Source organism: Helicoverpa zea, chromosome 15 (genome assembly GCF_022581195.2).
Source record: "Helicoverpa zea isolate HzStark_Cry1AcR chromosome 15, ilHelZeax1.1, whole genome shotgun sequence".
Classification (NCBI taxonomy): Eukaryota; Metazoa; Arthropoda; class Insecta; order Lepidoptera; family Noctuidae; genus Helicoverpa; species Helicoverpa zea.
In genome coordinates, this window is record NC_061466.1 from 5,300,821 (window position 1) to 5,328,747 (window position 27,927).

General features: G+C 36.5%; 2 protein-coding genes and 1 long non-coding RNA gene across 4 annotated transcripts in view; 1 reads left to right on the top strand and 2 right to left on the bottom strand.

Moving 5' to 3' along the window:
• Positions 1-108: 108 nt before the first annotated feature.
• On the bottom strand, positions 109-16,756 carry LOC124636892 (arginine-glutamic acid dipeptide repeats protein-like). Its single transcript, XM_047173156.1, has 13 exons — positions 16,451-16,756; positions 11,157-11,426; positions 9,567-10,699; positions 7,830-7,947; positions 7,358-7,543; positions 6,917-7,074; positions 6,306-6,472; positions 5,869-5,975; positions 4,845-4,955; positions 4,330-4,418; positions 2,859-2,943; positions 1,857-1,986; positions 109-939 (listed from the first exon to the last, which is right to left on the bottom strand). Exons 1-13 carry the CDS (start codon positions 16,612-16,614, stop codon positions 913-915), a joined length of 2,745 nt encoding a protein of 914 aa, XP_047029112.1. The 5' UTR covers positions 16,615-16,756; the 3' UTR covers positions 109-912.
• A 1,832-nt stretch (positions 16,757-18,588) lies between these two features.
• Positions 18,589-20,375, top strand: LOC124637005. Its single transcript, XR_006985170.1, has 2 exons — positions 18,589-19,109; positions 19,633-20,375. It is a non-coding gene; the product is annotated as an uncharacterized LOC124637005 (long non-coding RNA).
• A 310-nt stretch (positions 20,376-20,685) lies between these two features.
• The window catches only part of LOC124637002 (RNA polymerase II elongation factor Ell), a 52,698-nt gene continuing 45,456 nt past the window's right edge, over positions 20,686-27,927 (bottom strand). For both annotated transcript variants that reach the window (XM_047173306.1, XM_047173305.1), the window contains one exon: positions 20,686-26,961. In XM_047173306.1, the coding sequence (XP_047029262.1) occupies positions 26,908-26,961 (54 nt within the window). In that variant the 3' untranslated portion in view covers positions 20,686-26,907. The remainder of the gene's footprint in view (positions 26,962-27,927) is intronic.

A 27,927-nucleotide genomic window follows, 5' to 3' on the forward strand; every position in this document is an offset into this window, starting at 1 on the left:
GTTTAGCATCTGAACGAATGGCAAATGGCGCATCAATGATTTTGCATATATTTATTACTCATATGAACCTTCTTTGAAAAAGGAAACACTTCAATGAAACTAGAAAAATGCCTTTACCGTTAAAATCTCCTTTATTGACAACTGGCTAGAACCAACTTTTGCTTAAGTTTTACGAACAAACACTCATAATTTGTAACATCTATGGTCTTATTAAGATCGCTGTATTTTTTTAAAAGGACAGGTTTTATAATTTTGTGTCTAGGTACTTATAATATTTGTTTGGAACACATTTAGTTACATACAAAGTTATGTGATATAAAATATACTTAGATCTGTAGCTGCGTCTATATTAAAACCGACCCGAGAGCCGTCCTTAAAATATTCGAAAAAGGAATGTGTCCGTTTCTAGAACGATACTCCTTTGATCTCAATTCATAGATTGATGCCACTTACCGAGTAGCTTTAAACGTCCATGCAGTAAAAGTTTGAGTAATGTTCTAGAATACGGATTTAAAATCATGATTCGTCGTGCTATAAAATTGTACTTACGTAAGTACATAAAGGCTATTTACCCCCATATTTATAAAAAATCTGCTTTATCGAATCTGTTTTTCTCTCATGCAATTACGAATTTTCAAAAATATTTACGATATTTATAAATACAGGGGCAATTTACAAAAAGGGATTCATAATTTGTACTGTACTTTAAGCAAGGAACTTAAGTATGTACCTACTAATTCAGTAACTGATAAGCATAAATACATACATTTGGCAGCATAATTAGAACATTATTAGCAACCATTCATAAAAAGGAATAATACCTAAGATAGTAAACTCCGCAGAAACAAGCTTACGCCTTTACATAATAACATGCCTAGCTACGGGAATATAATAAGTCTTCATAAATTCTTCTTAATAATACGGTCTTCGTGGATTGTTCTGGAAACAAAACGAAAAAGTTAAGGTTGATACACAAAAGTAGAAATAAAAAGCAATTACAGCTCACGTCAAATATCTTTGGCCCTCTGAATTCGGCTACCAGTGACTGATCAGTGAAAATCCCCGAACAAAATACTTAATACTAATGCGCACGCGTGAAATATCAAATGGCTAACTTCAGAGTGGCAAAGTTATATGGTGTGAGCTTTAACTTCTAGCTGTCATAGCTTGACATTAATAAACCACTATTGCATTCATAAAAAGCAAATAGGTGCAAAGTGCAATAGTAACAGTTGTTTTGGCAGACATCCTTAATAGATTATGACAGTATGTTTTCGCTTAGACACTCACGTTTTTGCGTGGGAGCTAGGAACACGAAACGGGATGAAATGCACGTGAATACCCGTAACAAAACGATTGTTTGCAAGGTTTCAAGTCTAGCGACAAGCTATTTTTAGCTAACTGCGTATGGATTATAACTAAAAATAGCTGCATACATTTTACATTTCAATTCAATTAAATTTGATAATCTATGTAGATGTGATTCAACACGATTTACATACTAGTATTTCTAATTTTACAGAATTATTTTCTGCGCAATATTTAGACATGATTACAGATTTAACTGGTAGTTTATAACTTAATAACATACTTGAAATGTATGCTGAATTGAAATCATAAATGCATTACTTCTTATTCTTTTTCAAAATCAAAAATGATATAATTTTGATATTTTAAGGCTTTTTTAAGGAAGCTATCTGCTTCCTTCGCGGATGGGCCACAAAAAGCTTTCGATAGAAAAAGATGGAAATATGGGAAAGGTCTTTGCCCAGCAGTGGTACAGTAAAGGCTGAACAAAAAATATAAAATAACCTCGATCTTTTTCTAAAAACTATGTAGTTACTACTAATACCTACCAAAGGGTTTGGCCTAAAGCGATAGGCGAGCATCATCCGTTTCCTATAGGCGTCGAATTCATCGTCCTCGGCCGATACAACGTCAGAGGTGGATGCGCCGAGACCCAAGTTCGCTACGGGCTGATTTGCTCTGAATAACAAGAAATAGGAATCATTTGCTATAACTAAATTAAAATACTACGAAATAATGAGCTAGAATAACTAAAAAAGCTTTATGAGGATTTGAAATAAGTTGGAAATTAAATATTTCTAGGTATGTTTTTTTTCTCACATCTTAACGATGATAGCAGATTTTAACTAATTAATTTATTCAATGTATATTTCGCATCGTCAGACATGAACTCAAGTGCGTTCAACAAACTCTACGCACTTATCTAAAATCTTATTTTTTTTCTAATGACTTAATTTTAGACCGACGCAAAAAAATACCAAGCGGGTTTTTTATTGAATATTAAGTAGATGTTACTACGTCAATTACCATAGTAAATACTTGGAATTCCAAGCCAATTGTGAAGGCGTAATTTAAATAAACCAGTTAATCTGGTTCATCTAAATAATAAGCTTCAAGGCGGTAATTTTGCATGGCGCCAATGGGATATTTAAAAAATAATTTATATTATCAATTTAATTTATGGTGATTAGGTGAATTGATGAAGATAATATAATTATTACTTTGCCTGATTATTTTAATTATAAAAGTAATGGAAATGACTACTACGTCTGTACCAGCCACGTCCAGATTTCTTTAGATTCAGTGAGATTTTATAGAAAAACGTTCATTTTTCTTTCCTATGAATTTTACCGGAAAAAGAGAATTAATGGGTCTTCTCAGAAAAATTGAGAATGTCTGAGATACATCAACTGAAAAGCTCTGATTTAGTTAAGAAAACACATCAAAACATAATACAATACTATACAGTCGGTAACAGTCACCCGCAGAAATTAATTATGCCTAGCCTTTTCCCTGCCTAGACTAAGAAATATGTTGATGATATGACTTACTTGTTAATAGGTTCTACGATTCCTGAACCCTCTGCGCCGAGGCCTTGTCCTTCAGTCCAGCCCAGCTTTTGTAGCATTTTGAAACCTACACAGAATGAAAAATGCATGATAAGGTCATCCATATGAAAGGTAAACAAGTTACGAAAGTAATAACGATAACTACTATTATTTAACACTCCATAAGATTACCCTGTCAGGTAAAAGATCAAAAATTACATCTGTTTTGTAGGTTTTTTTTTTACACGAATTGGACATTTGCGGTTGTACAATTTATAAGCTTGCTGCGATTCCAGTTTATATCGAAGAACACAAATAAGCATGAGACAGTTCAAAACAATTTCAATGTAGTATTTGAACAATATTTTGAGTTATTGCCACATTGCAAAATGATTTTTTAATGTGTCACCAGTATTTACAACTCATTGAAGAGTTCTGAATTCCCTGGACGTTGTCCAAACAACAGAATGAGTTCCTAGAATAGTGATACACTCCTTTCAGATAAGTCAGGGTTAAGAATGCGTTGTAAGAAGGAAATCGTTACATCTGTTTTGTTAGTAAATAAGGGAGTCAATAAACTATGTCGGAGTAATAAATCCATATTTTAATGTCGTTATTTACCTTCACCAAACGAAGACTTCAGCTCCTGAATTGTATAATACTAATCATATCTTAAGCTGAAGATTTTTTTTTGTTTGAACGCGCTTATCTCAAGAACTAGCGTGATCCGATTTGAGTTTTTTTTCGAATTGGTGTTAGATTATCCACTTATCAAAGAAGTCTATACGGCAATTTTATCCCGAGCTGGAAAGTAGTTCCTATGGGACTTGGATGAAAATGTGGGTGCTTTTATACAAAGGCATTAGTATAAAGCAAAGTTTGACAGTCAATGTAATCACGTATGTCCTATTAATTTAAACAAAGTACATGCCGTGATGACCATACTCTCTAAAAATGCAACCCAACCCTGCGAGGGTACTTGGCAAATCTCAAGCGCCGTGACAAAAGTATCAAACATAGTTACTGCGACAGTACTTGTCATTGCAACATAAATAGTGCTAGAGATGAGACTAGATGCCAAATATTTGAAGAAAAGAAATACAAATAAAATATGAAGTAGAAGAGCAATAGAACAATGCAGGTACAAAAGGCCTATGATGTTTTGCTCATGAAAAAAATGGCTTTTAAAACTGTACTGATCACTACAGAATTATTATAGTCTTCTTTATTGCTTAAATGAAACGTTACAGTTAAGGCTAGCCGTATAAATATTTTTTACAATTGCCGTATTGCCGGTCCAGACTAAAAACAAGGCCTATTACTAAATTAAGACACAGTTGTTTATGTAATTACGTTACAGAATATTTTATTCCTCATGTCAATTCGAGTAAGTTGTAAAAAGTTAAAAGCGTTTCAACCTTCTGCAGCTATTTCTGCGATACAACAACGTAGTGTAATATTTAGGCGCACTCACCAACATTGTCTTCCTTCAACTTGAATTCTTTGTAGTCGCTCAAATCTGGCTCCTTGCCACTTTTAAACGCCGAGTATTTCTCCATAAATCTGCAATGAACACTCGTGTCGGTAAATGAAAATAATAATGTGGCTATGATATGTCGGTTTATTCACCGTTTTTCCGGTGATCAAAGAAGTACCTACAGGATAAAGCTACTGGCGCCCAAATGGGACTACTTATTTGGCAGAGGTTTATCAATGTATTCGACTGCTTTTACGAAATACTTTGTACACATGCTTGGTGCATATTTTATGAAGATACGGACATACTGTCAACATTTATATGTTTTATAATACCTAAAATCTGCAAAAATGCTGAAAAAACTAGCTTAAACATAAAGCTGCATTTAAAAAATCTAGAACACATTCAAAACCTAAATAACACTGAAACAAACCAAAACATAAAATAAAATTAACAGCCGTACATTTTGACTTTCGAACAGACATAAAATTTATTTTTCCACACAAACTTACTTTCTAAGTTCTTCTGGTGGTAAAAAATCTCCGATGTGATGTTTTCCAGCCGCCTGTTTTGTTAACTCGTCCGCCCATTTCTCAGTTGCATTCATTTCTTTAGCTCTTAACCTGTTATACATTTTATTAGTGTTAGTGAAAGAAATGGGATGGATAAACAAAAATACGAGGTAAATTGTTTGTTTGGAACGAAGGAATTTGTAGTGCCGATGTTTTTTCGAATGAGGTGAAGGATAATTCGATGGCTTGGTTTGCATTTCTTTTGTTTTTGTTATGACGAAGTTGTTTTACATGTGAAAAATACTTCGAAATCTATAATTCCATGATCAGGTTATGCAAAGATTTTGAGCTTCCTTATTGAATTTTTACTGTGTTATTTTGATTCTAATTCAATTTAGGGTAAGCATTCTCCACACCTGTTTTATGATTACAAAATAAATTAAGGGGTATTTACGAAGAGTTCATGTTTTCTATATAAAAATAATTTTGCTCTACAACATTACATTCATTTTTATATCACAGAACAATTTGTTTTGCTTGTCACCATAACATAAATATCACCCAGACAAATAAATAGTTGTCATTTATATTAATTACAAGATCGAAAACATAATTAAGATAACATCACATGTGACCGAGTTGTTTATGTTATAATAATTACTATATAGCACGTGGCGCCACCTGTTGCCTTTCAGTGAAACAGACAGTATTTAGGTGCCAAAAATGCACTTAATACCGCTATTCTATGATAAACAATTAGGAGCCATACCCACCCAATTAAATTTGTAAATATTTACGGTAGATTAATTTAATAATAGAATCTAACCGAGTATCTATCTATTCAAAAGGTGAAGAGTTTGTCTACTTGTTCAAGCACACCCTAATCTCAAAAACTGGACCCCTTTAAAAAATTTATATAAACCATTTATCGAGGAAGGCTACATTCTACATTTTTATCCAGGTGCACAGAGTATTTCCCATAGACCTCATGTATAACAAATAAGTTTAACCTCATATCACATACTTATGTTCCCAGGTACCCTCTGCAGTGTCCTCGTCGCTGTCGTATTCATACTTGTATTTGCCAGCGGCAGCCAAACGCTCAACTTCTTGGCGTTTCTTTAACATGTCCTGTAAAAAGATAATAATTGTTAATTAATCTACCCACACTATAATATTCCAACGGGTTCCTTTGGAATTTTAAATAAGTTTTGTGCCCAATAGTAGTGTATATTGCGACAAAATTTAGACATGTTTTTAAAGCAGTTTCAGGATAGCCTTTCAGCCTTTTCACACTGGCGAATTTTCCGACCGGCAAAACAGAGCCACATCTACAACTTTAAAAAGGTTGTATTGTGCTGCGTTTATACGCTCAGTTTGGCATTCACGTAAACATGTTCAAGATGTAGCGGATAATGCCAGTTGCATATATACAATAGGTAAAACTAAAACATTACAAACCTGATACAAAAGATTAAGCTTGAAATTATCTTCACATTTCTTCCAATCTTCAGCGCTTAAGTTGGTAGTACCGTAGTTGGTCATAGCATATTGCATCAACGCTTGATTATTGCGGTTCACTGTGCTCAGTTTTATTCCTTCTTCGTCTATCTTAGCCAATTTAGCTCCTAAATCACCAAGTGGAATATAACGGAAATTAGTTCCAGCATAATTTTAATAACCTTATAATCACACTACATACCAATAGTTAGTCATTTTATTGAATGCTGCTGTATTGGAAAGAAATATTTTGTGTGAAGCAAAAATGATTAAAATATTTATGTACTTAATAAAAATAAAAAAATTATGTCATTTTCTTGGAGCAGTCCTGATCTATAACATGATTTAAAAGCCAGTTATATTTCACACCACGTAAGCTTGTAACTCTGAACTTAGTCAAATAACTGACTTCAGAACCAACGTATGAATAAATGCGTACTGAGCGACATGGCTATATATCTTCAGAATTTCAAAGTGAAATGGCGCAAACAGTAGATAACATGTCAACTACACAAGCAAATACAATAATCCGATATATTTCCTGTAATAATCCAGGAACAAAATAACAGTACCTGGTAACAAGCCAGGCATAGGAGCGACTACGCCGGGAGGTTTAATATCAGCGGCCGGTGGCTCATCGCTCCATCTAGACTTCTTCTTCTTACGTCTCTCTCGCTTGCTGTCTGACTCCTCATCGCTTTGAGAGCTCGCTTGTTCACGTTTGAATGGTCTGAAATAATCCGTAGATAGTTATTCTTTGACCACTTCTGCTGTTAAATTAGCTACTTTGAGTATAAATTGTCCATTAGAATGTAGAAAGTAAAATGAGTTTGTAAACGACTTCAAAAAAGGAGGAGGTTCTCAGTTTGAACTGTATGTATGTTTGTGCGCGATTTTCTGGTCGAATCAATTATGACGTGGTTTTCAACATAGCATTTGTTGTCAGACTTATGAGAAGGTTCTATATACCTAATGTTGTCAGTTTTATATTTTGAAAAAGTTTTTACACGTACCTGTCTGTACTATCATCCTTGTTATATCTGTAATCATCATTACTATCGTCGTCTTCCAGACTGAATTCAGGCTCATATTTGTCCTCAGGCTTGACTTCAGGCTTCTTGTCGCCCTGTTCAGCTCTTATCTTACCAACGAGATCTCTAAACACCTTGTACTCGTTCGAATTTGTGTTGTGAAGGAACCTGCAAGGATTCGCTCAATACAATCATCTTATGTAAAGAGTAAACAATAACAAAGGATGCTTTTGTGTTAGGTTTTATTTAACCTGAAAATACTATGGTGGAACAGCTTTCTTTGTAGTTGCAAATTGTGTTAAAATAGTTCCTGTAATGAGGTTTTAATCGGAAAAGTTGATATGACGCTCCCACTGTTCCATCATAATCATTGCGACAAAAAATGTATGTAAATATAAAAAAGAATACAGCACGTATCCTCCTGTTGGGATCAAAGTGGCTACAGTGGCATTACCACAAATTTTGATCTTGTGAGTGAATTGCTTTCAGGACATTTTCCCAGTGGTCGCCGTTGCACGCGACTTCGCCGGCTGCGCGGAGTACTGACGGCGGCAACGAATCTGCAGAGAGAACTGCACACCACGAGTCAACATAATGTCTGGCGGTCACGTCGACGAAGAACCCGGCCGATATCTTACTACCGAAGTAAAGAGCACGTCACGATGCCTAAATGAATCCTTGTTAAAGCTACCCTTCGGACAAAAGTCACGATCAGCCTCTCTCCGAAAAGTAGCTTTAGTTTTAGTACTAGCATCTTTGATCGCATCAACTACCTACGAATTACAATTTCTAACTCAAGCAACACTAGATCAGCCAATATCGATTATATCTGCATAGAACAATAATATTAAAGAATTTTGACTTAATTGTGCTATCAAAGTTGCTAATGACCGTACTCAATAAAACCTGCTTAGGTTACGTTCAATTAGGCATTGTGAACGCCAACCATTCTTTACTCTATGCGTTTCTAGCGTCAAACCAAAAAACGTTACACTTCGTTTATTTAAAAGTTGCATGACAATAACAACTCATGCAAATTCCCTGATATTTAGACCGCGGTATTTTAATTCCATTGTAAGCTAATTGCTGTTTTTATTGTGATAGCAATGCTTATTCCCATAACAAATAACTAGATATTACGCGAAACATAAAAAATATAAAAGTATGATTTGCAAAACTATTTACTTTATCTGCAAAAAATGCTACCTATATACCAATTTCAATTCAAATCGTATCTTTATGAATACTAAATATCAGAAAACAACTGAAGTTAAGTTAGAATATTCTTCATAATAGGGTTGTTTCCAATTTTCGAAAATCTATTTAAATAGCTTCTAAATAATTTAAAGATCACCCCTCCTATGATTTTGCGTCTTAAATCTCTTTACTTTTTATGTATTCGATTTTTTTCTATTTTTCTTAAAACATTGCCCAGAAAACGCTCGATCACGTGACTGTGACGTCACAGTATACTATGTGTTCCTTTACACTTTGCACATCTAAAGAGAAGAAACTAATTAGAAAGAAGTCATTGATTTTGAAATTCTAACAATGTATTCTTATAATATAGATACAAAAACAAATATTTTAAACATTTACATTATTTTTAAACATTGGGCACAAAAGAAAATACCTGTAATGTTTTGAGTTGTGTACGCGATAAAATAAAACTGTGCAAAGGAACGTAAAGTTTGTGTTTGTTATTGAGGTTATATTTGTGTCATCTTGGTTATTAGCAAAGAATTGAGCGACAAAAAAACTATCAGCTTTCATAAATCCTTTCTCCATAATTCTTTTCTAACTTTCTTTCGCTCAAATACAAATAAAAACTAAAGAAAACATCACATCAATTCTCAGTTTATACCTGTCATAGACTGTCACTGTCAAATACTTGTCATTGTCAATGTAAAGTGACGACATCGGACTCGATTCGCCGTTTTCAAGGGCATGACGTAATAGACGATAAATTTAAATTTCATTAATTTTTTAAAAATTATGTGGTCAGTTATTATTAATATAATATAGCTTAACGTGTTTCTAGTTTTGTTAACTTTCGGTGCATATACAAATTTTTAATTGACTGAATACTAGGAAACAACCCTATTGTCGTCGTTGGGCCTTTGCATTATTATAGACGTCGAAAATAATAATATAAAGGCATAAGAGGTAGATTTATATGTACGATTTTTACCTTGTGATGGCTTGAAGGGTGCTGCAGAGTTATCCATGTCTTTCAGGTTTGCCAATAGGCTCAGAGGCATAGGTGGGGGTACTGTCATCCCTTCTGGTTTCATTGGAGGGTTATCCATAGGCTTAGAGTCAGGGTGATGCATTGGCATGGAATTCGGAGGCATAGAGTTAGGTGGCATGAAAGGAGGCATAGGAGGCCCAGAGCCATTCCCAAAGTTCGGAGGACCGTTAGGCCCGAATGGTGGGCGTCCACCCATAAACGGCATATTGGAATTATTCATAGAATTTGGAGGCATCATTGAATTGGGGGGACCATTAGGTCCCATCATAGGATTGGGGAATGGCGGACCAAAGAATGGAGGCATGGGCCCATTGGGGCCAGGTCCACCAGGTCCCATATTTGGACCACACATGTTAGGTGGCATTGGACCGCATGGGCCACCTGGGCCATTCGGGCCCATGAAGTTTGGCGGCATAGGGAAATTGGGTGGCCCTCCCATAAATGGTGGCATAGGGCCACCGGGCGGCATTGGTGGCATAGGACCTCTGGGGCCCATCATAGGTCCAGGACCCATTCCTGGACCATGGCCCATATTAGGTCCCGGACCCATATTTTGACCAGGTCCAGGGCCCATATTTGGCCCTTGTCCCATATTTGATCCAGGACCCATATTAGGTCCTGGCCCCATATTCGACCCAGGTCCCATGTTAGGTCCAGGTCCCATGTTAGGGCCTTGTCCCATGTTTGAGCCCGGCATCAAAGGTCCAGGCCCTAAATTAGAGTTAGGTCCCATTTTAGGACCAGGGCCCATATTTGGTCCTGGTCCCATGTTAGGACCAGGTCCCATTAAACTGGGACCCATGATACCTGGAGGTAGAGGTCCAGGTCCCAAAGGACCTGGGCCCATATTTGTGCTTAGCTCCGCACTGGAATCAGGATCTTCATCAGACTTTGAACCAAGAAGCCATTGGTTACGATCAGAATCGGAAGGTTGGGAATTTGGTGGCATTACAGGAATTTGCATAAGAGGTGGGATACTGTGTGGATTTTTGGTATCAATAAGTTCTATAACAGGAGTTATGGGACTGTGAGGACGGGGCCGGCCTCTTTCATTCCACCGCCGATTCTTGTCCCTGTAAAAATAATATTAAAATTCTGAATGATGCATCATCTATTGAACATGTTAAATAGTGACATGCTCATAGCAGTTTTATTCTATTTTAATTCTAAATACATAATATTATTTTAACAAACCGCTTCAAGTGTGGCCAAATGGATAAAGGCCAAATTTTATGGCTTTTATAACAATAGCATTTTTTTACCTTACTGCATTTCATTATGTACTTAGGGAAAAAACATGTTTCTTGTATGGGGAGCCCCCGAAAATATTTATTTAATTCTTGTTGTAATTTCAGTATTTGTTGTTAAAGCGGCAACAAAAATACATCATCTGTGAAAATTTCAGCTCTTTTACCATCACGGTTCATGAGATACAGCCTGGTGACAGACGGACGGACAGAGGAGCGAAAACAATAGGGTCCCGTTTTACCCTTTGGGTACGGAACCCTAAAACAGGTTTGCTAGAATTACCTTTGAATCTGGCTCCTATCTCCCGAATTCCTTCTATCATCCATTCCTGGACCATAACGGTCTCTATCAAAGTCATCATCTTGTTGACTCTGTATTTCATTAATCTCATGTTTAATCGGTTTTGTTTCTTCTTCAGTTTGTTGTTTCTCTTGTTCTTGTTTCTCTTGCTTGTCCTGCTGTTGTTTCTCAAGCAATGCTTTGAATTGGTTCATAAAACTGCCATCATTGGAAAATATGTTGACTGAATTTTTGTCATCTTTTTGGCTTGGACTGAAATAGGAGAAAATTGAGATTTAATAACAAATATTCTAAGTATTCCTTTCTTTAAAAATATATGATACTCTCATATAAGGGCGATTCTCTGTAAGCTCGTTCAGCTCCATACAATTTCTGTCCTGGCAATTTTTTTCTACATTTGTCAAAAAACCTAGTCCTATGCCAAAGAAAATCAACTATTTATTTATTTGGATAAGGTGGCCCACTGAATTTGTACCTATTTTCCGAGTTATTTGCGATTTTCCAAAACACCATGACAGGGGACTGTTTGAGACATCAGGGGACTGTTTTGAATGTGAACGGAAACCCACATTTTATGACTTTTCTATTATCAAAAGCGTATTTCGGGTCTTTATTACCGCAAGCATGACATGATCTCGCCAAACAGTCCTCATTATACAGGTCGCAACATAGATCTTCCAGCAACTTCTGATGATTGTTGTAAGTTAATATGTTAGCAGTATGAAGAGCGCTGAGATTCATGTCTATGTTACTGTGAACTATACAAAGATATGTATCGCGATTTTGAGCGTTTCGATTTCTTTACTGAATTGCTTACTAATGTCGTCGCCGGCGAAAAAGTCGTGATGGGCCTAGTGGGTAAAGAAGCAACCTCTCAAGCGTGAGGGCGCGGCTTCGATTCCAGGCCAGGCAAGTACCAATGCAAGTTTGTATGTACTTTCTAATAACATCTCAGACACCAGTGACTGTGTTTCGGATGGCAGGTTAAACTGTAGGTCTCGGCTGTTATTGAACATCCTTGGCAGTCGTTACGGGTAGTCAGTAGCCAGTAAGTCTGACACCAGTCTAGCTAAGGGGTTTTGAGGTAGGGCACGCCACCATAGTGGCGGTAAGTCTCCTCTTTGAGGAGTGGCTCGGGAGGAGTCATGGCGCCTTCACGTACCGCATGACGCAGGTCCTCACCGGACACGGTTGTTTCGGGAGGTATCTGCATCGAATCGGTCGTGAGGTGGCATCCGGGTGTTACCACTCAGCGGACAGCTCCGAGGACACGGTGGACCACACAGTCCAGGAGTGCCCTGCGTGGGAAGGGCACCGCCAGGTCCTCGTCGAGGCATTAGGCGGCGGCGACCTCTCGCATCCGGCCATGGTCGGATGGAATGGGATGCCGTCGCCTCCTTCTGCGAGCAGTCATGCTCGAGAAGGAGGCGGCGGACAGAGAGTTCGCACTGCTCATCCCGGCCGCCGCGCTGGATCAGGTAGACACCACGGGCGCCGGGTGTCGCGAGACTTATCCTGGCCGCCGTAGGCGTGGGTCTATGGGCGTCCAAATCGGGTGGCTCATATCGTTCCTCCGTCGGCGTGTCGGCGGCGCGCGTTGTTCCACGCGCTTCTCAAGGAGATGTCAGCAACCCCAGCGGGCCCAGCAAGACCAAGGCCCGCCTGGGCTGCGGGATTGTTCGAAAGAGTTGGTACATACGACATGGTACAAGGCTTATGACGGGACACGACGGATTTTCAGTCAGCAAAAGACACTCCCTCACCGCTGTTAACACACAGCCAAAGGGAAAAAAAATCATTTGATAATTTTTAGCGTCGTTAAAAAAGGGGTATTGGGTTGCCCGGGTAACTGGGTTGAGGAGGTCAGATAAGACAGTCGCTCCTGCCGCTCTATTTCTCTCTTTTTCTGTAGTAATTCCAGTCGGGATAGCTTCTTTTTTTAAAAGCCATATTACGTGCGTTTGATCAGCCTGTGTAATATCAAGTTTATAAAGGAATAAAATAATGCGAAGGAATGATAGTTTGAATCGTAAATTTGTAAAAGAGACTAGCGATTTACACAAACAATTTATGAAAACTATTAAAGTAATACGCAAAATACACAGTCCCCTGTTTTGTTAAACAGTCCCCTGCTGCGTTTTTAGACTGAGGACTGTTGTCAGAGGACTGTGTATTTCAGTTAGATTTCACAATATTTATAAAACCAGCGGCTTATTGTTTTTTAAGAACCTACCGATCAATTTAGGCATAAATAAGGTAACAATTAACTAAAAATAGAGATAATTTAAGTAATTAAATTACACAGAATGATTTACCAGAGGACTGTGTGTGGTAGCGGCCCAAACGCGTCTTCACCTCACAAATGACGCTCTGGCACGAAACATAATGGCCTCTCGTTACCGCATTTGACAAGGTTGCTAACTTCACAACAATTGTGTTTCGTTTCAGTAATAAAACGATTATAAAACATTATAGTTTTTCTTAATTTTTTATTTACATTTTTGGCAGGGGACTGTTTTAAAATTCTCAGGACAAAGTTTACAGGAGTTTATTAAAATAAATAAAGTTGAATTGAGTGCTTGTTTTAGGAAAATAATATAATTTGATTATTTTTGTTTGTGATACTAACTGCCAAGTGAATGTACACACATCAAAAGTGTCTAGGGATCAAGCATTTTTATGCGGATTTCTTGAGATTGAGATGTGGCTTTGTAATAAATTTATGATTTTATAAATTTATATGGATCCTTTTTGGTGCATTTCATAATTTGAATCAGGAACTGTGAATCAAATTCGAGTAAAAGATGAAAATCAGCTGTCAATATTTTCCCTATAAACACATACAACGCATTGAAGACATTATTAGTGCTACTGTTTCCCTACTACTGATTAAAACCAACGTTATTATGGAGCGGCGACGTCATTTAAGCAGGGAAGAAATGCTCAGAGCCGTGGGAATGATAGAAGCTGGTTCCCGGCAACGTACTGTGGCTTTAGCTCTGAATACAAGTCAGAGTGTTATCAGTCGACTTTGGACACGTTACCGAAGCACTGGTACCGTAGCTGAGCGCCATGGAGGACGGTATCGCTGCACCACACGGAGACAAGACCGATACATTCAAATCTTAACTCGAAGAGCTCCAACAATAACCGCCATGATGTTAGCCGTGAGGCTTCATCACTCTTCAGGGAACTTAATTAGCGACCAAACAGTCAGAAACCGCTTGCATGAAGTGAACCTTCATTCCCGAAGACCGCTACGGGTACCACCTATAGCAATGCACAATCGTAGGATTCGATATCAATGGGCTCTTGAACACAGAAATTGGGCAGAAGAACAATGGCGTTTCGTGTGCTTTTCTGATGAGTCTCGTTTTGGTATGAGACCGGATACAAGACGTATACGACACTGGAGAACCCCTGGACGCCAACAGCGATTAAAATCCTGCCAGGAAGTCCATCCTTATAGTGGTGGAACCATCATGGTATGGGCGGGTATTTGGATCGGCGGAAGAACTGAGTTGATTTGGATCAGAAGCAACCTCAACGCTCAAATTTATGCTGAGACGATTGTATCAGACGTCATCGTTCCTCTACAAGTGCAAATCGGTCCCTTATTTCAGTTAATGCATGATAATGCACGACCGCACACCGCAAGAGTTGTAAGACAGACTCTCGCGGCAGCTAACATCAATGTCCTGCCCTGGCCTGCTCAGTCGCCAGACTTGAACCCGATTGAGCATGCATGGGATATGCTACAGAGAAGAGCTCTGCCGAATATGGAGGGTATCCAGTCGCAAGAAGACCTTTTTTTGTTGTTGCAACGAACATGGGCGGCCATTCCACATCGTGATTTGGATGAACTCATTTTGAGTATGCCAAACCGATGTTCTTGTGTTGTTAGTGTTCGCGGTAGAAACACGGATTATTAATTGTTTAAGTTACCCAATAAACTTTTAAAGAAAACTGTTATTTCAGTCTTTTTTTTCGAACTTTTGTGTTAGTGTTTCAAATGTCAAAAATCCCTTTATTAGGAAAATGGCAAATTTCTTTATTAGTGCAAAGGTGACTTGGTTTATCGTTACTGTGACAAACGAAAACACTTTATTTGATGAATCCTTAAAGAAAATTTTAATTAATATCAATCAGGAGAAAAGTTATTGCAAAAATATATGTTGATCCCTAGACACTTTTGATGTGTGTAGTTTCATTAACTTTTTTGGAAATCGCATTTCTAGGTGTCAATGTAGTGAAAGGGACAGCCAGGGGACTGTGTTTTTAGAGCTTCTATAACGTTTAGAAAAAAAATAAATAATTATGGTTATAAAAACAATGGGCCCGTGAAGTTTCGGGGTTAAAATTTCATAAAATGTGAATGTTTTTTAAAGAATTAAACTATTTATTGAAAAAATCGGACAGCCGATTACGAGGTTACAGAGAATCACCCATAATTATATTAATGTGTCTCAAACAACATTACTATTATCGTCATCAGTTTATTGGATTTTGACTTTGAATGTTTTCTAATAATTTTAACCCAGCAAATCTATGCATACTTGAACTTTAGTCTGCAGCACTTGTGAGAACACTTTCGTCATTTTATGCAGAACATTGTCATATAATTCAAAACTTAATTCTTAGAATTTATTTAAATAAGTTTTATTCAGCAAACAAATGTACACACGTACACTACACTTAACAAATTGGTCATTGATCAAGCTGCTGCTGCTGCGGTCTACTTCCTACAAACAATAACTTTTGTACTGTCTGAACCAACATAATCACTCAATACAAATTCATGACAATACAATTGTATACTTCTCTTTTGTACAATGAGACCATTTGTATACATACAATTGATCTCAACATGCTACAAAATTCATAAAAGACTGGCTGCTATCTCATAGTTTTTCCCATACCTGGCCAATATGGCCTGCAACTCGGGGATAGTCTAGTTTCCCAACAATGAAAGAACTTTTCTAATCTTATCAGTAAATTCGAAAATTGGAGCACAAACAAGCAAACAGTAAAATGATTCGTCTTTACTTTATTAGTATAGAAGAAGTAAAGCTAATATTCATGTTGTAGTGCATGAGAAGTAGCAGTCGCCAAGCGTTAATAGCGAAATTGGTAACAACATGATAGTAGAAAAACATATCCGTATACATATTGATCAGAACATAGCCCTACACATTGTCCATACTGGACTTTGTAGTCTTATCGAGAGTCGAGTTTAAAGGATTATTATGAAATATTATATGTAAAATGTGACTTACTTCGATAGTTTAGCTTGAGCGGCGAGCGCTGCAGCCTGCTTTTGGGCCTCCAACTTGGCCTGTATCTCCATTTTCTTTCTCTCGATAATTTGTTCTTGTTTCGACATTTGCGCCCATCTTGTACTGAGTGCCGATTTGTTCTTGTTGTCTTTAAAATGAATCATTGTGCATTCATACTACACTTAGTACAAAATTAGATAAAAAGAAGGAATATATATTGAAAATAATTCGGAATTTCTTTCCAGCGTCTAGCCTGCCTACAATCAACTTCTTTCTTTCAATCCAAGAAGTATCCACTTCACTCAATCACTACCACAGATTATGCATATTCCAACGGTCATTCATTCAATACCACAGATGTTTGTATGTAGTAGATAGAATAAAACGACCAAAAAATCACGTTTTCGTGTGTGAGCCCCCTTAAAAATTTATAATACACTAGTTTTCAGAATTTATCATTATAGCGGCAAAGTGACTACAAAGAAAAATTATCCGCTATCATAGTTCATAAGTTAAATCCTGATGAAAGACGGACGAACAAATGGACCGCGAAGTCGTAGTAGTCCCTGTTTTTTATTTGGGTACAGAACCCTAAAAAACATACTACGAAGTTAACAGAGCACATTACAAAGTTACTGCTATTAGGCGGCCCTTCTCACAGCGGTATAGTCGTGGCCGAGCCGTTAGTCCTACAATATCATTGTGCAACACATGGTATACTGGCAGGCCCGCCGCTAGCTGTTTGTTCGCCCGCGTGCAAAACTGATTATGCCGCCCTACGACTACATACGTTTTGACAAAAAATATATAAGGGGGGGGGAGCGGATCCAGGGGGTCCGGACCCCCCCCCCCCCGCCAATTCATATCCATCTTACTTGTCCAACAGAAAAAAATATGTACATGCACCGCTCTGATTGCAGAAAACCCACCTACTTTTGGATAAATAACTATTGCAATACATAACATACATTACACATAACTTTTTATTTACTTGAAATGTTCAGAGTAACCTAAGCAGTCCTGGGTTAGCCCATAAGCAAACTAAGCAATTGCTTAGGGCATCAATGCAGTGCAATCATTACCCAAGTGTATTACCCCTATGTATTGAAAGATTGTGATTAACTTAAACTAACGCACTTAAATATCTGTAACAATGTTTAAAGTCAGTAAAATATGTTATTTGGTGGGTTTCCCGTTGAAAACTTATAAGGCATATGTCATATGTAAGGAAGCGCGAGCGGAGCGAGCGCGAAAATTTTTTAGTCTAAGGACACAAAACAAATAAAAACCACTGTAAATTAACAAAGCAAAGTCAAAAAGTAAGATATGCACAGAAGTGAAGTGCAAAAGCCGCGAGCGAAGCGAGCGCGATTTTTTCCTTAGAGTTTTCATGAAGTAAACATATTATCATAAAAAGCCATAACGGACGTGCGCGAAAAATGTTTTTTCGGAATTGAATGCCTCAACAATTAAACAAAGACAAAATGCGACATCTGACATAGAGCCGCGAGCGCAGCGAGCGCGAATTTTTTTGGGGATGCAAAGGGTGAAACAGTCAAAATTGATAGGAGACGACCAAAGCTAGGGCGGCTTTTTCTGAAATTTTATTGGTTTAATTTTGCCGCCCCTTAAATAGCATTTTCCCCACGCTACGCCACTGGTTGATCTTAAATCGTTTTTAAGAATCTTTAATTTTGAAAATGTCCTTTCAACAGATGTACCTAACTGAAACCGGCAGTGTAAGTAATATTCTTAGCGCTATTGCTGTGTTCGGAAATATTGAAATCAAATCATTAGTAAAAAGATATTGTATTTTTTAAATATTACGTGATAACTCGCTAGATTTGCCGCCCCCTAGGACGTGCCGCCCGCGTGCTGTGCACGCGCTGCACGCCCGCTTACGGCGGGCCTGTATACTGGTAAGTAGACCGCATCCTTTCATGAGGTGATAGTATAGGTCAATACGGACAAATTTGACCATGGGATATACTGAGCAAAAGTTAACCCGTTTGAAGATAATCGAATTTCAAGATCTTTTCTTTAGAAGTACACGTATGAATTTTTATTATTAGTTAAAAGTCTCGTTTTTGCGGATTTTTTTTAAACACACAAAAATCCACAAAAACGAGACATGACTAATAGTGAAAATTTACACGTGTACCTAGACGACTGATCTTGAAATTGATTATCTTGAAACGGGTTAACTTTTGTCCAGTGTATCCCATGGTCAAAGGGGAATGCCGATTTTAGGCCTTGCAATGCCCAAGAAATTTAATTTAGTAAAAAACAATATGTAAATTTTACGTATTTAACTTTTCTACACACGACGCGATACATCTCAGTAACATTTTTTAATAAAAAAAGAATATTGAAACGATACAACGAAATAAACAGACATTTGCTAGCTTGCCAATTTAAAATCCAGGAAAAAACATTGACATATATTCTAGCGTACGTAGTACATATATATCGATGGGAAAAAATAAAGATTTCTGTCAGTTGACAATAATAGAAATGTCATTGTGATTCTAAGTGATTCGCTGCGTGTATTTTGCTATAAAAATCGACGTTTTTGACCATGAACACTGACTCTGGCGATTCTCCTATACCTGACGACCACGGCCTGAATATGGATTCCGCTCTTGCTGATAATGAGAAAGTTTTCAATAACTTTTTAATACTTATATAGGGCACATTAAAAAAACCTTGTAATTTGAAAACTATTTTCAATATTTTTTTCTTTTATCAATATATTATTTGTGGGGCATACCAATAGAAACAATCGATGTTACTTGTGGGCACTCAGGGCCTAAATAACTATGGCGGTTTGGCATCCTCCTTTGTCCGTATTGACCTATACTATCACCTCCTGAAAGGATGCGGTCTACTTACCAGTAACCCTGTATATGCGCACCGGCATACAAGGGGTTCAAAACAACACAAAGACAGCGGTCATGTAGATTAATGTAGAAGGCTTTTCTACGCCTTTCTGTCTTGAACAGCCACTGCTGTGTGGGAAGATATCCAACACCATTTGAGCCAGCTTCTTACTCAATTTAGCACCCCAACATTAGTATTGAACCTGGCATAACTGAATTTCCCACGTTATTTAAGTGGATGATGAAAGTGCCCTTTGGGTCATATTCTACTGAATTTATGAACTCTTTTTTTTTTTCAGGAAGTTGTCTTTTTGAGAACTAAGGGGCTTCGGCTAATTTTGCCATAGGCCCCGCGCATGCTTAATACGCCACTGATAATAATCAATTGTAAATAATTTGTGTTATGATAAGCGATAAAGATTTCCTTTAGGCTCAATTTACACCAAAAGCGCGGCGAAGGGCAGCGAAGCGAAGCGCGGTTTGAGTGTCATTTGAATTTTTACTTTATTCCCATTACTATAATGTATATTTTCGCATGAGAAACTCGAACGAGTCGCGCGGATGCCCGCGGCGCCGCGGGACTTCCCGCGAATTCCATGAACGGAGTCGTGCGACTGCGCGGGAACTCCCGAGAATGCTCTAGCAGTAGCGAGCGGCCGCTGGCAATATCCCGCCCCTCGCGCCCGCTCCCCGCGCGCGTCTGTTGCGAGCGCGCGAGCGAGTGGGTTTTTTCTTTTTAATCTTTTCTTTTTTCTCATTATCTCTTCGGCTTCTTCCTCTTCAATTATATGTACAATAATGATTAAATCCAAAACACCCATATTACTGCTTAAACACAAGTTTAATCTTGTTTTGTTGAAAGTCAACTGCGCTAGAAGAGCGGCCCGTGAATTCATCGCGGGCGGGCTCGAAAAGGCGCGCGCAGTCCCGCGACTTCTCGAGCATTCCTGCGAATTCTCGAGCAGTCGCGGGAATCCACGCGCGTTCTCTACCGAGCGGGTCGCTGCGCTTCGCTGCCCTTCGCCGCGCTTTTGGTGTGAATTGAGCCTTATAATTTAATTCGAGTGTTTCTTCTAAGCACCTCAAATACTATTATTCAACGAAATTGAATTAATTTACTAATTTTGACGGTTAATTATGTCTTATAGTGCTGTTGTACATGGATGATCTATTTTATTTGAAAGATAATATAAATAAAAATATAAATTAATTTTATTTCAATTGAATTAGAACTTTTATGAAAATTAAAACTTGCTTGGAAGACAATCTATTACTAGCCTAAAAATGAAACATCAGATATCATTGCATATTATTCTTTTTATATTTTTTTTTCATCAGTTTAAATGGAAAATACAATTTCATTTATTTATAATGTTGTCATTTATTTATTGTAAACAAATATATTATAAAAGATTTACATATTACTATCAAAACAAAATATTCACAAAATGGCAGACTAACTAAACAATTACTTAGCTGTTTCATCAAGCATGCTAACAATTGCATCGTTTTGAGCTAAATAAGAAGGAGAAAGTTTGGCACTGATCCCATTATTCAAATTAAAGTGAAGATGGCATAAATGCACATTGCAGCAACACTATCTGTCGTATAACATAAGTTAGTCTGTTTGTCCAGATTTTGAATAGGTACCTTTTATAACGATACTCTTCACAACCTCTCTTCAGCTCATGTATTGCATGATCTAATACTGACTACCTATCAAACTTCCATATAAGCACTGCGGACGGCTAGCGTCCGCGCACTGCCAAAGTTTTCAAAACTATTTAGGGCAACGCCAAAGAGAGCCTATATCTGACTATTGTTTCTGTGGTAACTTGACAGTTATAATAAACTAATCTGCTGCCTCATTAAATCGAAATTCAAATTGACTTAATTAAAAAAAAAAAACAACAAACTCTGGCTCCTTTCATAACAATACAAATTCCATTGAATGGATAAAGTAACTCAATTTAAAACATTCAAACAAATCCGCAATCAATTCAAATTAAAAAAGTACCTCTTCACATTTCTGCATTACCCTGCCTTAACAAAATCATATTATACACTTAGACAGTTGACAAACAAAAAAAAAGCAATGGAAGAGGACAATGAGCAAAAGAAATCACAAAATATATAGAAACATTCGACATTGTGTAAGGTTGCTTCAACAAGTGTGCTTGGATGTTCTTAGTGAACATGGGTTGCGAACTTACACAAAATATTTCGGTGTAGCAAAAAAGCTAGGTCTCTTCCACTGTTACATGAAATGCCGAAAAGAAAAGTATAATTCATAAATTGTACCTATACTTTGTTTATATTCTAATTTTTTTTTACATTTTAATAATTTAAAAACAACCAGTACTTGGTCGAGAAATTTATATCCATTTTTTTTTGTGTATTTTATATTTTGATGAAATATTTATAAGCTAATTAACGTGAGCCGATGTCAGGATTCATAGCTAGTCGTCGTTCGCTCGAACCGGCTGGCAAGTCTGTATCTCTCGTCCGCCCGACTCGAGCTTTGTATAAACGTATCTATACACATTAACACTACCGCATCGTCTATACATCTTGACTCATATATAATGCACTGATATTTCGAGGGGCACAAGGAATATCGCAGCATTGTTTCATCGCGCAGTCAGCGCTGGGGCCGCCGCCGCGCGTAAGGTTCGCACCAACCATAACCATCATTCTATATTCATATAATAATTTCCCCGTCATATACATTTTATAGCAATTAATAAAAATAAAACACTAAGATTACATCCCTTAACATGTCTAAATGTCTAATTCGTACTCTATTTACATTTGACATAATACATAATATTCAAATTGTTCGGTGAATCGACAGTCTTGCGAGATGATGTCGAGCCCGGGCTCGCGGCGGCGGCCGACCTCTGATTACTGTACAGCAAATTTACAATAACATTTGATCAGAATACGCAAACTCAAAGATCTATATCTAAAAATTAAAGTAAGGTAAGGATCATCATGTATGTAACGCCCGCCTTAAGCCGCTATAATATCAGCTATGTTAAGTAATATAACATGTTAAGTTTGCACATGACAAAAATGCCACTTGATAACATACATAATATTATTGAATTAAATAAAATAGGCCACATTCATTGTTACGGTTGAAATATGGGGTTAACACAACCTGATTTGAAGTTTCATAGGTAGATGCGATCCAGACGTAAACGAAAGTAACGTAGTAGACAAATATTGTGGCGGATTTGTCATGCGACAAAAAATGATACATATTTGGGAATTAGTACTCCTAATATATCACTAACTAGGATTTAAGAAGAAGATGACCTCACTAGATACTAAATATCTTCTACTCTGTACAATGGACTATGATATTATATTGAGATATTTTTTTCCTTTGTATAAACATGACAAAATACAAATATTTCTGTCCAATTTTATAATAACTTAATCGGTAACAATCGAGCAACATTTGACATTTTATTACTCCCTTTGTGACAGTATAATTAGATATTATATTGTAATACGTTAGAAAGGGATATCTTATTTTAAATGGTCTGGGTATTGTATAAATATTGGTCTAATCTACGTTATGCAGACGTCAATATGACACAACGCGTTCAGTAACAGGGGATCTATTCAGTAGTGTCATATTGAATCCAAAACGGAATTACGACTGCGTATCTCCTATGCATTTTATTGCCTGTAAAAATATAGTATTCACATTCTTTTATCGCTATCCATGTACTAGGTGCGCCGATGAACAGTGCTAAATCAACGGTTTTGACAAATGGAATGCATTTTTCACAATATCCACTTCAATAATCAACAACCTCCCCGAAAAATATTAACAGAAGAAATCTACTAAGTATCAATAAACGAATGATTCAATTAATATAATGCATGTTATATTCAATAGTTATTACGAATTATTATAATAAAACAATCGACAGTGCTTAAACTAGTGGTAACAATAACATTTTTAACTGTTTGTTTCTATCGATTTCAATTGAGTTTTGTTTATTATTAAACTTGTAATAAATGACGTTTAGAGGCAAGCAAAATGTTAAAGATAAACCGTCTTACCACAAAAACTTTTTAACGTCAGTTTAAGACTTGTCTAAAAAAATGTCAAATTATGACGTTGACATATGGTTCATTTTGGAGCCACATTTTTTTTAGACAAGCCTAAAACAGTGGTTAAAGTTTTTGTAGTAAGGCCATAGGTGTTTACTAATGCAGGAATTGACTTATGAATAATGAAAACAGTTGACGTCTGAAAGTGTCGCTATCGGCGAGAGGTCGTCTGTAACCTGTAAAGGTCACTGCGTCTACACGAGAGATAAGCAATTCCCGCACAAATATCTTGCCAATAACCTCCAACAGTCACGAACAGTGCTTTTGTTGAAAACTATTATTACAACAACAAACACTATGCTAAAATACGAAATAAACTCTTTTGTATAATACATTCTGTTGCTGATTTCTATTAACAATACGACACGTGATAAATGTTTAATTCGATAACTATACGATTTCATTGAATTGTAAATACTAATAAATACTATACATTGAAGGCCATTTTATTGTAATAACGTTTCGTAACAAATATACTGTTATGGTGACTGTCAACGACGAAAAATTATTATGAGTGATTTTTGATTAAATAAATAACAGAAATAAATTAAAACCCAAAGCGAAATTTAATCATCTAATATCATGACCACAATATTGAGCATTATAATGAGTAAAAAGCGATAATAAACCACAAACTATTATCATGAGCAACACAAGGGCACTTACGTTTGAATTGACCAAATAACTTCACATCACTAATGAAAATCTACTGTTCCTGTTATATACATAAAACAATTGACGATGTAATGAAAATGAAATTCTAATGCCGATTTGACACTTTAATTGACAAAAAACTAACAGAAGTAACTATATCCTTTAACAAGGTTTCGTAAACCTACGCAATGTTCGCGATATACTATATAATACGCATATAACAACAAAGAAGTATACATTAGGTGAAAATTAACTTTACAATGACATCAAATTTAAGGACGCTTATGCCGTGTTAAGTTGACTTTAACAAATTGCATTTGGAATTTATGTAATGGACTTGCACAACTGACTTTGCTTTCAAAGATAAAAATCAGAATCACTTAACGCTAAATCATTTCAAATATGGACGTTAGTTTCAGGACATAATATGCAAGACGGCTTCCCACACATTGGACCAGGGACTGAACTCAGGTATTATGTTCACTTGCATCATGGAACTTGCCTCAGATTGTGTAAGTACTTAAGGTTGGCCGATGTCTGTCGACTGGCCCGAATGTAATGTATACTAAAATTACTAAGAACTTTATTGTGATCTGGAGGGTATTTCCGAAAAGGACCAGATAAATTTCTTATTTCTAGTGGATGTCCAACACTGGCCGGTTGTTGCTATCTTTCGAGACGTTATGTTTGGCAATAGAAAATAAACGTTTATTCCGCGAATTTGGCAAACACTATAACCTCATTATGCAATTGGAACTCTGTCGTGTGATCCCCGAACCTGTTCTAAAACATTAGCCATCACTCTTGGAAGAGTTTACTTTGTGACATTCGATGAGTTAGTTTAAAGCCATACAATATTTACAAGATCTTTACGCGGCAATGACACGACACAGCCAAACTTTAATAAATATGATATATAATATTGAAAATAAACCTGAATTATTACACTAGTCATAACAAAATTTAACAAGAACGTGAATAAATTTCTTTTATAAGATACTACTATGTACAACATGCAAGCCGGGCAAGACAAATAAAATAAAATGAACGTCCAACATTAAAATATGGATGGATTGTTTAGAAGCGAAAGGGACGACATTGGGCTAATTAGTATAGATAAAAAGGGCAATATAATTGTTATTGAAGGCCAATAGTCGATCAAATTGACTTCTACGAATTGTCGCTCAGTACGGCGTCATTCTCTGCGACATAAAATTATTTACACTTTGACCTTGTTACAAGAAAATAATTCAGCATACAGTATAAGCAAAATTCATTTGGACAACAATAACATTAGACGGCAATAATTTTCGACTGGAATTAAATGTGGACGAACATATATCTAATTGGACTATTATATACTTGATAATTTAAATTTTAATATACATAATATGCTATTTACAATATAAAAATCAACCAGTTAAGTCTTCGATATGGGGAATAGATTCACGCCATTCGATTGACGACGGAGTAAGGTTGCAATTGTCAAAATAGAATCAATGACAATGGCAAATAAGGACAGTAGTTATAGAAGACCTTATTTGTTTCTCTTCTGTTAAAAACTAAGTAAAAATCTGATAAAATTTGCACTTCGTTACAAAAGCGAGAAACAATGTTAGGTCCGAAAAGAAGAATAATTATGATACATGTTGTATTACAAAGTATTGAATAACATTTATTCAGTATGGGAACTCACATCAGTTACAGCGAATATCGCTCTGTTTTATCAGATGGTCAAGGTATCGCTCTGTTAAAATTAATGGAAGAACAATGAAACTTAATATACTATTATGTAACTTAATATTTTGTATTTATTAACTACAATGAGAATGACTAAAAACAGAACAATAATTACCTCAACCATGTGTGGTCACAACTAGTGTTTGTCTTGCCAAGTTGGCAGGCTACCGTATGCATCAGTGATGCACTAATATAAAACATATAACTCAAACTACAAGTTCATTAACAGGCGTTTATTCAATCAGAGAACGAAACGCTTACTTTCATTTTCGTCCCGCGTAGAGGTCATTTGTTAGACGTTTAGTGTTCCAATGACAACAAACTGTTGATTGGCATGAATCATACATATTTATTGAGGTTTTTTCCTCGTTTGCAGAATCGTCAAACGAAAATAATAGTTAAGATTCAACTAATTGAAGAAACGCTCTTAGGGTGTACACGAAGATAAATTACATTTTGAAACTCACTCTTCTCAGAGACTGGATTCCAAAATGCACATTCATGCTCACCCAGCGATAAAAAAATAAAAAGTCAATTTTAAGAAGATACTTAACAGTAGAAAACCTGCCACAAGACAAGAACTACATACAAATCATCGATATAATGCCTCAGAACATTATTGAGAGACGATAATCGCATCCTTACCAATAAGGACTTATGATCGAAGGAACCAATGCAGTTGGAACAAGTCCTGAACACTATTTTACTTGATGATGTTCTCATATACTGCATTTCAGAATAAGAAGGTACCATACATCGATCACAGATTATCGTCTCTAACAAACATCATAAGGCGACATCGCTATTCAAAATCCTTGTGATAAAAGGTTCAGCAGTCAGCGCTTTAACATGACCGTTAAGAGTACATAGAAGGCCTAACGTTATATATATAAAAAGCTTAACTCTGTCACTAAACGGGAGACACTGACTCGTATAAAAACTATAGATCTTATAATACAAATGTCTATGACCTGTTGAGATGTTTTGTGTAGGCGTGTTAGTTATACGTCGGTACTAAAGGCAGCGAGCGGCGGGCGGCGAGAAACTCGAGTGTCAGTACGCTTGCGTTGTGCTCGCGGTCGAAACACGATCTGGTTTTAAGTTTCGCTGTAAACAAAAACAGTATATTAATACAACAATCTTTATTCATTCATTTTCAGGGTAAAATTTAGAAGACAAAACTATAAGGTTCCACCAAAAATTTCAACTCTAACATTCGATAACAATCTACGATTAATTTCAGAATTCAAAAATAGTAAGACTCATGCATAAAGTTCGAAGGTAAAAAAACTATTTTACATAACATAATTTCACACGTCTTATCACTAATTCCGTATACTAAACGTCGCACGTTCGGACTGTGAGATATCGATAACAATAGGTTGTGATAAGCTTGTTGCAATTTCAGGTGGCTTTAAAACTGTGGAAGCATTTTTTTAACATCATAATCTGGTCCAATGGTCAAAAACCATTAATCTAAAAAAACTTAACAAATTCAATCGTTCATATTGTTATTGATATCCCATATCAGTCAATTGACGTTGAGACAGAGATATCGATTTATAAATAATATAATTTATCTACTGAACAACACATTTTCCTAAACATACAATGTATCGATCTACGGTGACATTACAATCACTTACTGGTATGTTTCCGTAGTCCTTTAAATGCGTTACAGACTTGAAATAAATAAATTAAATTGAAGGGCCAATCTGGTGAGTTGTAGACTTTTTGGTCTAGTTTAGATAATACTGGCTGGTTGATGACAATGCCATTTGACATTTATCATCATTTCGACCAGGAAGAACAAAAAAGAAGTATTTAGGACTATATCATACACAAAAATACCTATAAAATCACAATTAAAAAATATATAATTTCAAAGTAAATAAGAAATAGCTGATTACAATATTATAAGTATTATAATCCGGTAATGCAACAACGGCCGAGTTCTTTTTATCTTTGCAATAACCTTTACCAAACCTTCACTGGAAGGTTGTATGATAAAAACCGAATCTATTGTTCTCTTTTTGAATTGTACGGATTAAGCGTCGTAAACAACTTCATAAA